This window comes from Corvus cornix, chromosome 2 (assembly GCF_000738735.6).
Source record: "Corvus cornix cornix isolate S_Up_H32 chromosome 2, ASM73873v5, whole genome shotgun sequence".
Classification (NCBI taxonomy): Eukaryota; Metazoa; Chordata; class Aves; order Passeriformes; family Corvidae; genus Corvus; species Corvus cornix.
The window spans coordinates 22,263,789-22,280,406 of NC_046333.1; the positions used below are offsets into that span (position 1 = coordinate 22,263,789).

At 41.0% G+C, this 16,618-nt stretch overlaps 1 protein-coding gene across 7 annotated transcripts in view; it reads left to right on the forward strand.

Moving 5' to 3' along the window:
- Nucleotides 1-16,618, forward strand: part of PDE1C (phosphodiesterase 1C) — a 342,008-nt gene that overhangs the window by 304,566 nt on the left and 20,824 nt on the right. For all 7 annotated transcript variants that reach the window (XM_039548746.1, XM_039548747.1, XM_010398574.4 and 4 more), the window contains 3 exons: nt 6,201-6,282; nt 12,407-12,527; nt 13,721-13,896. In XM_039548746.1, coding sequence (XP_039404680.1) covers nt 6,201-6,282; nt 12,407-12,527; nt 13,721-13,896 — 379 coding nt within the window. The remainder of the gene's footprint in view (nt 1-6,200; nt 6,283-12,406; nt 12,528-13,720; nt 13,897-16,618) is intronic.

The following is a 16,618-nucleotide window of genomic DNA, read 5'->3' on the forward strand; positions in this document are numbered from 1 at the left end:
TAAACCCATCTGGACTGCTGATATGTAGCAAGACATTGCTGCGTGGGTTGTAAAACTAAGTCATGTAGATGCAAGTGTACCTAAGAATCAAGCTACTGAAGAGCAACACAACAAATGGATAGGTGGCTTAAGCTGCCAAGGTTAAAGTGTCTCAGGTGGATCTGGATTGGCAGAATAAGGGTGAATTATGTCTGGCTCGGTGGGCCCATGATGCCTCAGGTCATCAAGGAAGAGATGCAACAGGGAGGAGATGGGCTTCTGATTGAGAGTGGACTTACCCATGGGTTCTGTCTCTCAGGTTATCCACAACTGTGAAATATGCACTGTAATCAAGCAGGCCAAGCAGATAAAGCCTCTATGGTATGGAGGACAATTGTTGAAATATAAATATGGGGAGGCCTGGGAGATTGATTGCATCACACTCGGGCAAACCCACCAAGAAAGTGTACTTATGTACTATGTACTTACAGTGGTAGAAACAACCACTGGAGATGTGCTCTCACACCACTACCTGTAATGCCATCTTGGGCCTTGAAAAACAAGTCCTGTGGCAACATGGCACCCCAGAAAGAATTGAATCAGACAATGGGATTCATTTTAAAAATCACCTCATAGACACCTGGCCAAGAGAACATGCTATTGAGTGGGTGTATCATACTCATTATCATGCACCAACCTCTGGGAATATTGAACGGTACAATGGGCTGTTAAAAAACCATATTGAGAGCCATAGGTGGTGGGATGTTCAAGCATTGGGATCTATATTTTGTGGAGGCCATCTGGTTAGTCCAGACTAGAGGCTCTGCTAATCAAGCTCCCCCCGCCCAATTAAAACCTCCTCGTACCATAGAAGGGGACAAAGTCCCTGTCCTGTGGTGCTGTTCCTGTTTGGCCAAATTTAGAAATATATCCTCTGAGAGATGGCAGGTCACAACCAGCCATCCCCCCACCAGGTTTGGGAAAAATAAATTTTCCTCGAAGGACAGTGAAGGAGATAAAAACTATTTATTTAACAAACACATGGGAAAAAGATGATAATGCTAAATAATGAAATCTCTCGCTGTGGACAAAAAATCTGGGAAAGTGTTAGAGTCCTCCCTTTGGTCTCCTCGGAGCTGGGGCTTGGCCCAGGGCCAGGCCCTCTGTGCTCGGTGGAAAGTCCTCCCGATGTGTTCTGATATTGAAGCAGTCCAGCAGAAAAGGGAGAAAACCTGAAATTCCAGAGAAGGAAAAAAAGTTCAACTCTCAGCCTCTCTCCGGAGAAAAGAAACTGAAAAACTGGCCAAAAGCTGACTGGAAAACAGCAAGCCGGGTGCTTCCTCGCTCCCCTGCCGCAGCTGAAAACAAAGTCGCTATCTCTGTGTGACCTTGAACAAGCTGCAAACTGCTTTGAAAAAGTTTTGCTTAGTTTTTCCTTCCCCCTCTCAGGCTCAGTTTAAAGGCACAGAAAGGCACAAGAATTAATTTCTGGGCATACAGCAGAGATATGGGATACACACCATAAAGTCGCCCTAAGACAGGTGCATATGAGGAATATGTTTGGAAAGACAGTTTGGCTTAGTCCTGCCACAAGCAAATGTGGGATTGTTTTGCTCAAGGACTTGGGTGCACTTGGTGTGTAATGCAGAGTGATGGGAAAACAAAGGGATTTGATTTTTGGGTGAGAACAGTCTGTAATGTTGAATTGTATAATATTGGTTGCTGAATGACACTGCCACTGTATGCCATAACCAACCATGGACAAGAACTATGGACTGCTCCAGATACACCAGTTGTGAGCTCCTGGTGCAGCTTGCAGCCACCCAACAGCACACCAGCCCTTCTGCCCTGGAAGACACCTAGGATGGATAGAACCCACAGTCATGGTCTAAATGAGCTCAACAGGCATCTTGGAGGGATGGCCATTGACTACAGAAATGATAACAGTGCTTTTAAATGCATATATATATATATATATATATATATATTTGTCTATATATATGTATATAGTTGGAAAGTGTAGGATCTGGGCATGATGCAAATGGTATAGAATAAGGGGTGGGTACTGTCCTGGTTCCGAATGGGACAGGATTAATTTTAACAGCAGGCAGAAGAGGCATGGCTAGGACCCGGAGCTTGTTCTATACCACTTCACATCATTTTCCTGGGATGGGGGAAGGGCTTTCTTCTGGGGCAGTGTAGTGTGGTGGCAGTCAGGTTGGGCTCCATGGGGTGCATCTGCATGTGAATCACTTGCTGTTCTCTTGTACAATTTTGCTATTCATATTGTTGCTATTACTGTTCTCTTTTCTCATTGCTGTTTCCAGGAGATTGTTCTTAAGTTATGATCTGTAACTTTTTTGTGCCTTCAATTTTCCTTTCCAACCCACTGCAGGGGGAGGGGAATGGGGAGTGAGTGAGTAATGCATGGTTTTGAGGTTTTTAGTGGGAGCACTAAACTGGAGAATACCATCCCTAAACCACAATATTGAGAACTACTACTAGCCAAGGACACTATGGTTGAATTTTCTTGACCTAAGATTAGACATGTATTTCCTTATGGTCTTTAATTGCAGACCCTTTCCTCTCCTTTCTGTTAAGTACTCTGCAGAGACATAAAGCCTGACTTAACCTATATTGGAAAAGATCCCCAACCCTGTTGGTTTCCCAGTATTTTGAGATGTGACATGACACAGGTCTTCATACACCAAGTGACCATGCTGTAGGGGTGAAAGATTCTAAGTACAATACTGGTTTTTTATACTCAACATCTATGAGCATCTCTTAAAGCAAACATCTTCCCTTTATTAATGAGTTCTACTAATGTGTTTTAGCTAGCTATTAGGGAGCTGCTCAAACAGCTTAGAAATCAAGTGTCTCTCTGAGCAGTCACAAAGGCAGGCAGGTGTTCCTTTCCAAGACAATTAGCCACTGGGGTCTTTAGGAGGCCTAAGGAGTAAGAGAAGAATGAGCAGGCATCGAGAGATGGTTTTTCTGGGTGACACAGCTGACACAGTAAAGGAATGTTACTTGGAAATATTTCTGTGTTTAATTTGTGTTTTACTCTGATATTTGTATATCAGGCTCCTAACATAAAGCAGAATTGTTCTGCAGTAGAAGGAAACTATTGCTTGTTGTTCCACACAAAATCCTAACAGAACTTGTGCCCCCATTTTATGTATGTTTTATCAACAAAAATAAGAAGAATTCAGCTCTTCTTATACCCATAGAAGCTTTTCTCTAGTTAGTTTCCTGAATATTTTAGCTTCTATTTGACATTAGTCAGAACACTGGCAAGAAGTTCAGCACAATTATAGTGAGCTGCTAATTTAAGGAAATGTTTTTACAGTATATTTAACAGGCTATATAAATTTGAATGCTCTATGGGGAATAGTGCAGCTATGTCATCCTATACATATCTTCTCAGCATAAACCAATGTTACAGAGTGACTGAATTATATTAAAGGGCCTTTGGAAACATGTGACTTGAAAAACTGGAAAACTGGGAAATATGAGGTTATAGCACTTGATCTTCTACCATGTTGTGATGCTACAAAAGGACTTTCTGTTCTGAGGGCCAGTAGGCATGTTTTGACTTATATAATTAAAATGTAAATGTAATCTAAAGGTAATGTGAAATGTCGTATTCATAGCATCATAGAATACCAGGTTGGAAGGAAGCTGAAGGATCATCTGGTCCAACCTTTCTTGGCAAAAGCACAATTTAAATAAGATGGTCCAGCACCCTATCCAGCTGAATCTTAAAAGTGTCCAACACTGGGGAATCCACCACTCCCCTGGGGAGATTATTTTAATGGCTGATCTCATTGTGAAAATTTTTTATTTTGCATCTAATCAGAATCTCTTCAGGAATAACTTGTATCCATTACCTCTCATCTTTTCATGTATCTCCTTGTAAAATCCATCTTCTTTTCCAGCCTTTAAATACTGGAACATGGTGATAAGGTCTCTCCTAAGGTTTCTCTTCTCAAGGCTTAACAAACGCAGTTCACTCAGGCCTTACTTACATGGCAGGCTTCCCAGTTCTTTTATCATCCCTGCAGCCCTTCTCTTAATCCTCTCCAGCTTATCCACTTCTTTTTTTTCATGGGGGGACCAAAACTGAACACCGTATGTCTTGGTTTTGAAAGACAGGTGTCTGCTAAGGAAGGCAGAAGCCTCCCTTGAAGTGGCAGATGTAACCCCTTTCCCTCTGATTATAATTTTGAAATCAAAGGCCTTTAGGAAAAGATGTGGGAAATAGGAATAACAGTTCTTTACTCTCTCTCTCTCTCTCTCTCTCTCTATATATATATATATCCAGTCAAACAAAACAGCAATAACTATGGCAGTAACAGCAAACAATCACAAACCCAGTCCCAGCCTTCTCGGCTGTCAGGCCCTTTTCCCCTCGGGTGCAGTTCTGGTCACAGCCGGCAGGGGCGCTGGCGGCTCCCGGTGAGCAGGGCAGGTGCGATGGTTCCCCCGCGGCTGCAGGGGGCGCTCCGGAGCGAGCTCGGGGAGCACGTGGCACTGGTGCCCTGGGATCCCGGGAAGGGATGGAACAAAGGCTTCACAAACCCCTGGGCAGCTGGCCCTGGTGTCCGACTGGAGCTTCGGGAACAGCAGGCTGGAGCGGCAGGCTGGAACGTCAGGGATGAGCCCAAATCCCGGGTGGCAGACGCGATGATCCAAGCGGGGAACCCCCCAGAGGTCCATGCAGGCAGGGCGAGCAGAAGCTACAACGCAGTGAAGGCTTGAATCACCGGCGGGGCAGGGCAGCCACAGCCCGGCCTCCAGCGGGGCAGGGAAGGTGGGCCAGGGGTCCTGGGATCTTTCTCCGCAGAAAGAAAAACGGCCGAAAGGAACCAGGCTCCTCTCCCCCCGAGAACGCAGAGAGCGAACTGCCCCCACACCCAGGTGAAAACAAAGCAGTAGCCAGGCCCGTCCCACCCCCCTCTTTTGTCTTTCTTAAGTACAGCCATTTGTCCCCTAGCAACATGCATATGGGAAAAAATTCCTTTAACAGGAAAAAAACTAGGACTAAACTAAAACCCCAACACCTTATTGCAGCTGTGGCCTGGCAGGCACTGACTAGAGTGGGATAATGATTTCTTTATCTCTGCTGGTGACACCCTTGTTGACTCAGCCCACCATCCAGTTGTTTTCTTCACCAGAGCACCACAGTGTTTACTCAGATTGTTGTCCAACAGAACCCTCAGGTCCTTTTCCACAGAGCTGCTCCCCAGCTGGGTTGTTGCAAGATTGTGTTGTGGTCCTGGATTATGTTTTCCCAGGTTCAAGACCTAACATTCGTCCTTGTTGAACTTCATAATGTTCTTGTGAGCCCACTCTTCCAGCCTATCCAGGTCTGCGTGCAGGATGACTCTCCCTTTAGAAGTGTCCTGTTTCCCACTTGGTTTGGTATCACCAGCAAACTTCACCAGGGTATGCTTGATCCCAACATCCAGATCACTTACAAAGATATTAAACAGCATTGGGTCCAGTGTTGATGTCTGGAGTATCCTGCTTGTGACAGGTTGCTAATTTGAAAAGAAGCTATTTACTACCACTTGCTGACAGGCTGGGGCCTGTCAGCCAGTTCCCCACCTACTGCATGTACCACTTGTTTATACTATAATGCATCAGTGTCTTTAGGAGGAGGCTATTGGAAACCATATCAAAAGCCTTGGAGAAATCCAGGTAGACAATGTCCACAGCTTGTCCCACATCAACCAAGCAGGTTACTTTCTCATAGAAAACTGTTAGTGTTTTCTTTGGAAAAAATTACTAATCTGCATCTGGCCAGCCTTATCTGAAGCACTAAAAAAGACATGCAAAGAAGTGCAAGCCTTGAAAAATCAGTCCTGACACTGATGTTTTGTCATGAAAGATTTGCTCTGAGTTCTCTGGAGAACTGCAGTGAGAAGCATTCTTGTGCTCAAGTGGGTTTTTAGTTGGTGCATAGAAGTAGCAAGCAAGCAGGGAAAGTTCTGATGAAACGTTACTGGAATCAAGATGCTTAATTCACCGACTTCTCCTTGGACTACAACTTTTCCAGCCAGACTCAAATTCTCCACAATTTCTGTTAAAAACAAGCTATCTAAATGAAGTCCAAACTTAATTAAAGTAAAATGAGAGGCTTTTACAGTCGTGATATAAGATATTAAAGTACAATGTGTCTTTTCTTTTTAAAATTTCTTGTCAATTTTTTTCTCCAGGGTGACAAAGAAGCAGAACTAGGGCTGCCCTTCTCTCCTCTGTGTGATCGGAAATCTACTATGGTTGCTCAATCTCAAATAGGTATGTCCCTTTTGGTGCATGCAAAGTAACATCTTAAAAGAAAAACTTTGTCTTCCCAATAGTGCTGAGATCCTAGTGATCTCATCATTTGGAACTATCTTAAAGAGAGGAAATAAGGCACAATGGCTTTATTTCCTCCAGATTGACAATTCAAAGAGGAGACATTAAATTTATGGAGATGGTTCCATACAGTAACCAAGTTACCTCTGATGTGTCTGCAGAAATAACTACAGTACCTGGTTATGACACTTACTCCATGGTTTTGTGAGCTGTGAAGACAAGGCACACATGGGAATATCATGTGAATGAGTGTCATTGGTGTATATGAAAATGTAATGTCAGTTCCTTTGATGACCTGGGCAAAACAATTTATTCCTTTCACCCTTTCCCTCCCAATGGTTTAAACCAACCATTATTTTTCACTGAAGCCAAGCAACTAGCAAACCTTTTTCTGAGCCACCCATTCAGAAAAAGAGATCTTTTTACAGACTCACCAACAGACTTTCTCTACCTCTCCTTCAGTTACTGAGTGAAAAATTAGGACAAAGATGAAGCAACAAGCCTGACATTTAGTGAAAGAACAAGAAGGGCTAAGTGAAACTGCTTAGGGGACTTGGTGCAATGAAGAGAACATGGAAAAGGTGGATTTCTGGGTGGATTTTTATACCTTGGAAGTAAGTGAAGTAGATAGAAGAGCATGTTCCAGCCTCAACTGGAGAATAGGGAGCCAAATGGAATAAAGAAGGAAAGATAACCTGGATGCTAAAATTGCAGAAAGACAGAAGACACATTATAAAAACCAAACAAAATATTTGAAGCAAGAAATTTCTCTCGAAGAATGAAACAAAAATTTCCCTGAATCTAGGAAAGTAGAGATTCATATATTTGGCTAAGAGCTGCTCCTGTTTAAAATTATTTCATTGCTCCTGGTAGGCAAGCCATTATCTCAGAGACAGCATCCCAAATTTTTCTGGCTTTGTAAGTTTAGACAATTCACCTCAGAATCTGAGTTAGAAGGCCCTATACAAGCCTGGCTTGGTTTACCAGGCTTGTGGCATTTACTCCTCTGCAACAATAACCCACCATACAACTGTGTGTTCCGCCAGTAGCTCCCTGGAGGAAAGCAGCAACAAACTTGAAGTGCTACAGTTTCAGCTAAAACTCATGCTGATGACTCCAGGACATAGGTTTATTGTTGTGCTGTGGGAGAAGATAAACTCTCCCTCTCTGGTTGCTTTGAGAGAAAGTACAGATGGATACTTCTCTTACACATCTGTTTTATCAGCTTTTAGATATGTTTCTCACTCCTTACAGGGAAGAGGGGTTGTACCTCCCCCGGGGTCCCTCTACATAGGGTTGTCTGTGCTTGGGAGCCAGTTTTCCTGGTCCTCTCCTATTGTGCTCCTTTGCTCAGAAAGACCAGGAGAGGAAAGAAACTTCTGTTCCAATACCCCTTGTGTCAAGCCACTGCAAAATTAATGCTATATTGAACCATCACAAATAAAATTTACCGTAGAGGCCCTTGTCAGTAGACAAAGGCAGGCTTATTTAGTCATATACTATTTCATTTGTGCACTTTAATAATCCATTGACATTAATAGACTACTCTTTATTTTTGCCTTCTACCATTATAAAATTATTAATTTCTCAGTCTGCTGCACATTTTGACAGTGTCTTTTTCTAATGTCCCTTTTGTTAAATTGAAACCACCTATGTTTTCTGGCTGTCACTGAGATAAGACTTCCAAAGTTGTAGGCTAGATTCTCAGACAAATAATGTCTTTTCATTCATTCATTTATCTAATTAATAGCCTCAACAAATTGTTTCTTGGACTAGTAATTACATTTCTTTGCCAAAGTAAGTTCTTACTGAATTCCAAATTGTACTATTATATGGTTGGAGTTGATGATTTTAAAGATCCTTTCCAACCTTAGGGATTCTATAATTGTTATCGGCACCAAGAAGCCATCAATTCTCACAAATAAAAAACCTTTGTTCTTTGTGAAATAAAATTGTACTTTTGGTTCTATCAAGGACACAGCCTAGAAATCCTGTTCTGGTGGCTCGACTTGTTTGTAGTTGCTGGTTTGCTGCTGTAAGGTCACTGTAGATGCAACAACAGTGGGCACACATTTTCATTAATGAAAGTTTTTCACAAATGCAGACTGAAGGTTTTGGCAGTATGGACTTTTTGCATGAAATTAAGCAATCCAACAAAAAAAATCTCCTCAAAGGAAAGAATGTGTCTCTCCTGTTGCATCAGGTTATGAAAAAATTGTTCAGTTTAAACAGATAAATAAAAACCCCATGAATATAAATTAATGAACTTTATTTTGAAAACCTATTAATGTTAATTATAATGACCAATTTATTATCCTTTTTCTAATTCAATAGAATGAGTATGGCAAATATTTCTGTACCATAGTGTAGTACAGAAATTGGGAGAAATTTTTGTTGGGAAGTCAAGCTGCTTGTCAGAGAAAAAAACTACAAAGAAAACCAGACCAAGACTTTCATATTTCTCAACAAGAATATCTAGAGCTAAAACTTCTCTGGCTCAATCTCTAGGAAGCTTGTGTTACTGAAGATCAGCCTTTATTGTCATTGTCCTCTTTTGCAGCTGATAAATGCAACAGCGGGCTTTTATTTTTGTCCTTTTACTGTCAAGAAATAAAAATGCACTTTCAGAAAACATTGGATAAAGGCTGATAAGTGCATGCTGCTGATTTTTTTTATGGTGGACTTTAGAGAAACTATCTACCCAATTTTTCCTGTGTTGATGTTCACAGGTATAATGAATGAACAGTAGGCATATGCCTGGAATTTACTCCTAGCATGCAGCATTAACTAGTAAAATCATCTTGGTGTCTAGGATACAGAAATGTTTATCCTGCTCATTCTATTGAAGGAGAAAAAGGATGATAAACTGGTCATTAGTATTAATAGGTTTTAAAACTCAGGCTCATTGTTTGATATTCAGGGTTTTAATTAGCAAACTAAATCACCATGTTTAAATCTCAATGTCTTCAGGTAAAGAGTGAGAACACACAAGGGGGGGAGGCATGTGAGAATATGGCAAAAGTTACACAATTTTTAATAAAGTCCTTATTTTTTTTTCCTACAATAGCAGAAATTCCAACTTTATTATAATCCCCATTGTAAGGTAACATAGTTGAGTAACTTACTCATGTTATAGGGAATAGAGGAAAAAACACCACTTATCAAAGAAAAGTTTTCCTATGTATTTGAGTTTGTTTACCTATGGCACCTCTGCTTGTCCTTGTTGATGAGATGCAAGACCTCTCACAGGGAAAACTTGTTTCTTAAACACAACTGTTTAATGTGTTTACGTGCAACTGTTCAGTATCTCACAAAACAGATCCCACTGTCTTGCTGCTGAAGTTGTGACTGATATCAGAGATTTGCATGCCTCAGGGTTCTTAGTGGTGATGGAGCAAATGGCAAATGGTATTACTTGCTGAGCAGAATGACAAGGTACTATGACTTGGGTTTCTTCGGTCATTAAAAGGCAAATAAGCTTTTGAGTGAAGGGGAATAGAAGAGACATATAGACAGACAGACACACAAACATGTAAATTAAGTTCTCATTATCCTTAGGATTCCTGTGGCACACTGACCACTGTTCTCAGTCAGTAAAATTCCCAGTGCTTAAAAAAATTATATGAAGTTTACTGGGACTATCTGGGTTATGATCTAGAGTACAATTTCCTGTTCAAGCTGTATACTGCATGCATTTCTGATTAACTACCTGAGAATTCTTTTTTTCCTAAATTTTAATAGATAGGACTGACTCAGTGTTATGGAGGCACATGACTCACATGTTCAGATAAGACTGAATGTGTCTCCAGATTTACAGACTGTTACTTGAAAGTAACATTTTTAATTTGATTGGCATGAAAATACACATAATAATCCATCCTTTTAGAAATAGCAAAAATATGGGGGAGGGAAATTGAACTAGGAGAATGCTCCACTGCTTTGCCCTCCAGATGTGGATTGAAGCATATGTGAATTCAAGTGCCTGAACCACATGGTCTCTTCTTCTTTTGTTGTTCAGTTATCACCCAGAATCACCAGTGCTGTAGAAACATATCATGACCTGGAGTCGTGGTTTGACACTAGCCCAACACCAGGCACCCATGAAAGCCACTTGCTCACCCTCCCTTGCCACAGCTGGGCAGAGGAGAGAAAAATTTAACGAAGGGTTCATGAGTTGAGATAAGGATAGGGAGAAAACATTCCAAGGGCAAAACAGACTCAACTTCACGTTTCAAAGTGAATGTATTACTAACAGAGTCAAAGGACGATAATGAGAAATTAAAGAAGTCCATAAAACACCTTTTTTCTCCCAGCCCCTCCCTCCTTCCCACGACAGTGCAGGAAGACAGGGCATGGGAGTTTTTGTCAGTTCATCACCTGAGGTTTTCTTCTGCTGCTCCAGGAGAGGAGTCCTTCCCCTGTGAGACCATGGGGTCCCTCCCACAGAGACAGTTCTCTATGAACTTCTCCAGCGTGTGTCCACCCTCATGAGCAGAAGTCCTCCCAAAACTGCTGCAATGTGAGTTCCACCCACAAGCAGACAGTCCTCCCAAAACTGCTGTGGCATGGGTGTGGGTGTGCACTTCCATGGGGTGCAGTCCTCCAAGGACAGGCTGCTCCAGCCTGGAAGCAGGGCCCCCTCTCTCCACTGGGTCTTCCACTGGATCACAGCCTCCTCCAGGCATCCACCCGCTCCTGTGTGAGCACCTCCCCCACAGGCTGTGGGTGAATCTCTGCATCCCCCGTGGACCTCCATGGGCTGCAGGGGGACAGCCTGCTTCGCCATGGTCATCACCATGGCCTGCACAGGAATCTTGGCTCCAGTGCCTGGAGCACCTCCTTCCCCTCCTTCTTCACTGACCTTGGTGTCTCCATGTTGTTTTCCCTCACATGTTCTCACCTCCTCCTCTTCTCTGACTAGAAGAAAAAATGTGTGTGCCCACTTTGTTTTGATTTTTTCTTTAATATGTTATCACAGAGGCATTACCAACCTTTCTAATGGGCCCAGACTAGGCGAGTGGCATGTCCATGCTCAGAGCCATCAGGGATTGGCTCTGCTGGCCATGGTGGAAGCTTCTAGCAGCTTCTCACAGAAGCCACCTCTGTGGCCCCCCTGTTACCAAAAACCAGGCTGTACAAAACCAACGCACCTGGTCAGAGAAATTACAATATTATTAATGAATAATTAACTGTTGATAATTAACACATATCTAAAAATTGTACTAGCAGGGATTTGTAACAGTAGTAATTGTAAACTGGATCCCAGTGTGCCTTAGGAGGGATTAAGGACTTTGTGGTTTCCTTAACTACCTGTGGCACTAAGAAATTTCATCAGTGAAGTGCTAAAAGAATTAGGGAAATGTATAAGCTACTGTAAGCTACTCACTTCCACACTGTATTCATGCAATTTGGATTTTCCTTCATCTCATGATCTTATGGCCATAGGACTCTTCAGTCTGCACTTCCCAACGTTCAGATCAGAGCCATATTCATCTCTGTCAAACTGTATACTGAAGTAAAAATTATTTATTTTTTCCCCTTTTTTAATATTAAAAAAATGTGGGAAAAGCATCTAGATCTGTTTTATTATCAACAAGAAAAATCTGGCCAAACACCGAGGAGAGAGAATTCACAACAACATACTGATATGCAGTAAGGGAGGTTTAAGCTTACTGCTATTATTACTGTTACATTAATTTTCTTCTTTGAGACAATTCTTCATTCAAGGTGAACTTTATTTTTATCAAAATCTACTAGGAATTTGATTTCAATATCACACTACTCCTCATACAAAATAAGTCTTGATGAGTCTGTTTATGTTCTGATTTGACACAGTTTCTTTCCAGTGTTTAAGTAGGTACCTTTTATTGCATGCTATATTGAGGGTCTTGGGTCAGGGATTAATGTATGACTCAGTTTTCCCTTTCTAGTATTTGCCTATCCCTCTTTCAAGGTATAATTTTTTACTCTGTTATTTACAGTGTGGTCATCTGTATTCACTGAAGCAGGGACTCCACATAAATCCTTCTCTTGCCTGCTTGACTCTGCTTGTATTTCTTCTCAGGTTTCATTGATTTCATTGTGGAACCCACCTTTACTGTGTTGACCGACATGACAGAGAAAATTGTGACTCCGCTAATTGATGAAGCTTCCCACTCTGGCATGTCTGGATTTAGGCGTTCCAGGTGAATAACCTTGCACCCTCTCCCTTCACTCTGCACAAGCTGCCATTGCAATCAACTGCCCTGATTTCCCCCCTCCTACAGTGTATGTCCTTCTTGTGGCTTAAAGACCCATATCTGCATTGTCAACATTGCAGCTCACCTTGTGAGGTGACTTTGTGCAGGGAAGTCCAGCCTGGAGGAGGTCCAAGAGGGAGGAGGGTGGCATCAGCCTTCTAAGACAAGGAGCGCAAATGGTTACAGCCATGCAATCAGAGGCACTCTCAGATATACTCTCAATGCTCTCTCAGTCACTAATGTCAGAGAGAAGGTGATGAGAGTAATTGGGAGGCACTTGTTTCTTCGTGTCTAGAAGTATAAATGGGATTGAAACACAAATGATGGCTGGAAAGAATAAGCCCACTTTTAGGGCTAGATAGTATTTAGGGTTATGCAAATGCGCGAAGAACCACCAGAATTTACCTGGAATTTAAGTGTAGGAAGTCTTGGCCAATTGAACCTGCACTGCTGTTTTAGAGATACTACTCTTTTAATAGTTTAATTGACAAGGCATATCTTGGAATTCAAATGCCACATGGGTGGTGCTCCCTAGAGTAGGGGTACCAAGTCAGGATTTGCTCTCCCAGCTGACTTCTTTGCTCTTGAGCAAAGACCAAACACTAATATCTTTCTATGTCAGTAAGCTTGTTGCCTTTATTAAAATGTTCACAATAAAAGCATCTATCCTCAAAAGTCAGCTGTAGGATCTGTAACAGAAACAAGTGCCTGAACCTCAGCTGAGGTCATCAAGCCCTTCACAGAGATTGATTGACCTGTGCTTAATACCTCCCATTGGTGAATTTTAGGAGACTCCTCCTTTGATATATTTGATTTCTAGAATTGTCTGACTCTCCGGTAAGATTTAGGGAGAGGAGATACACAAAAAAAGTAGTGACAGCACTTCGACTGATTCTATTTCTTAGTGACTAAGAATGCCAAAATATAGAAAGGAAAAAGCAGCCCTTTATTTCTAATTACCTGTACTCTTTGCTTTAACATTGGTTGGCCTGGGGTGGGAGAGAGGGGAAGGATAAGGTATTCAAGCTTATTTTTACAGGGTGGCTCTGTTATCTGACTTTCAACCATTATTTTTTCTTAGCTGTATTTGAGTGTATGGAATACTGATTTCTTCTGTGTTTTGTGATATTGTGTCCCAGTCTGAATAGCATTAGTCCCTCCGAAGTTAAAAGATCAAGTGTCAAGAGCACTGGATCCGAAGGAAGTGCCTCACTCAACTGCTCCATACTCACTGTAGACTTCAAATGTTTTAAAACCACCTGGACTGAGGTGGTGCAGCAGAACAGGGAGAAATGGAAGGTGCAAGCCACCAAAGGTAACAGCCAGGCTTCTTAGTGAAAGAGTAAAAATTCTGCTGACCTCTTCTTCTTCATCTTCAATCTAACCATTCTCAAAGTAAGCACTGATAGTTTGAAAGAATCTGCTTTTTGAGTTCAACAACTCACTTTGAATTCAGAAAGATAGGGACATTGTGACTCCTCTGTGCCTTATATTCTTCTTACGTGGTGTAAGTGTACATAACGAAGAGGATGTGAACAATGGGAGGAAAAAAATTGAAAGGGAGTTCCCCTGAAATCACAAATCACACTCACAGTGGGTGGAAAAATAGTTGGAACAGTACTTGTAGGTACAGGTTTACAATTGTTCATTGTTCAATTTGAAACAAGGTGGTAGTTTAAGAGATGGATGGTAATTGGGGGATAGTTCAGGGGAGGAGGACAGGATATTCTGTATTCACAGCTGGTTTCATATTTCTGGTGATAACTTGGAAAATTAATTAGGAACGAAGCTGCAATTGTGTGTGCGTTCATCAGTCTGGGAAGGACTGCAAACATTTCAGAAGAATATGAGAATATATGTTGGTTGAAAGTTGACCAGGGTTCAATACTGTCATGAAACTGAAAAAAAATCCCAGCCATCAACCCACCACCACTGAAAAAACCCAACAAAGCAAAACAAAACAAAGCAACCCACCACACCCCCCCCAAAAAAAAACCAACCAAAAAACCCCAAAAGACTTTGCTTCTAAGACCTGTCTGGCATTCTTCTCATCTTTTCAGCAGTAACGAAGCCCTCAGTGCTGTTTCTGTGTCCAGTTTTGGCCACTGCCGTTGATAAAACATATGAACCAGTTGTAGACAATGCAGAGTACAGCAATGAAAGTTATAACTTGTTTATAGATAAGAAAGTGTATAGCTGAAAGCAGTTTTTTGAAGACTATTGCAAAATAAGGAAACTATTTTTAATTCAAATACCCTGGACCATTAAGAGGAGAAGAAATTGGCAGGTTATTATAAACATTATTATAATGTCTAATAAGTTAGACATTAGCAAATCTCTATTATTGGAGTTCTTTTGGAAATACTGAGACCCACATTTTGAGAATCATTTAGGTATAATGATACAATTTATTCTCTGATCTGAATAGTTGTTGCTCAATCCCTTATTTAATGGAGTTGTTTTATTTCATATAAATGGAAGGAGTTTGATTTTAATGTATTATGTGGCTGTGACTTTAGGGATTTGGCATAGTTCTCCAAAGTGTCAGAGCAGATTTTTCCTCTTCAACTGAAAGACCTGTCTAAAGGTTCAGGAAATCATGTTTTATTCAAACCAAACTTTCCTTTGTGATTAAAACTTGCCATTAATGAAAAACACTTTCTAGGCATTCCATGAAAGTGAAAACAAAACATAATTCAAAATCTATTTATTTTCCAGGGACTTTATTTTTTGGTGGGTTTTTTTTGGTGTGGTTTTTGTCGGTTTTTGTTTGTTTGTTTGTTTGTTTATTTTTGTTTTGTTATGGGTTTCTTTGTTTGTTTTTGTTTGTTTGTTTGTTTTAATATCTATCAGTTCCTTATGGACCAAATTAAAGCTAACCAAACAAGCAAAGCATTTAACATGTTCAATGTCTCACAGTATAGGAGCGTTGAGTGAATGAAGTTACAATACAGGTAACTAGTTTTAAGAATTTAATTTCAACATGTACCATATATATTTTCTTGACTAAGCATTTACTATATAAAAATCCTATGCGAAAGACAGAACTGTGGGGGACTTTTACATAATTTCTGTGTTTCGAGGTACATTTAGCAGTACAAGCATGCATATTTTTTTAATCCTGAAAGAGTTATACAAACACATGGCTCAGCATATCTTTGTATGGGCTAAGGACTAAGGAACTGGTTTTGGACTCCAACCCGCTTGCATCAGTATCTTTGTTCGGCTGCTATTTTCTCCTGACTTGCAGCAAGTTTCTGCAGCACCCTCCTTACCTGTCTTGCAGCAAGGCCTGCCACATAGCAGGGGCTTAAACTGCTGATCCTTGTCAAACTGGTGTCTTGCACTCAAGATGCATAACCAGTGCAAACAATTATTATTAAGAGAATACAGAAGCATTTACTGTTTGTTGACAGCAAATAGAAATTGGGGATCAGAAAGGAAGGAACCTATTATTGCTATTTTTGTAGCTAATATTATTATTAAATTATTTGTACAATACTGTATTCCCTTTGGTAATGGCATTGTCCCTAGAAGCCTCAGTGAGCTGTTTTTATCCTATGATATTTATAGAAAATTTCTTATACTGTATGAGAAAAGTGAGTTTATTACTGATTTTTTTTTGCCTAAATGATCGTCATTAAAGAGCTACAAACAAAAGAACTGACTAAACAAACACTCTAATGTACAAAGCACCATTTGGATATAGTATCTTCTGACACTACTTTTGGCAAGAGACACTCATCCAATGGTGTTGTAGCAAGCCTGATTCTCCTGATGCAAAGTTCTGTCCTGTGGTACAGGCGCAAAATAAAGCTTTTTTTTCAGATCCCCAAATGAGAGGAATCATTCTGTATGCCATGAGACCCTGAGATTAGCTCAGATGGTTAGAGCATGGCCTTGACCTCTGTATGGCCCATTCATATAAAAGTTGCACTTTATGGGTCCCTTTTCAACTGAGAATGTTCTGTGAAATCTGTGAGACATCCCTACAGCATTTAGTAGCTAGTATCTCTTTTTGCCTTTTAAGAATTATG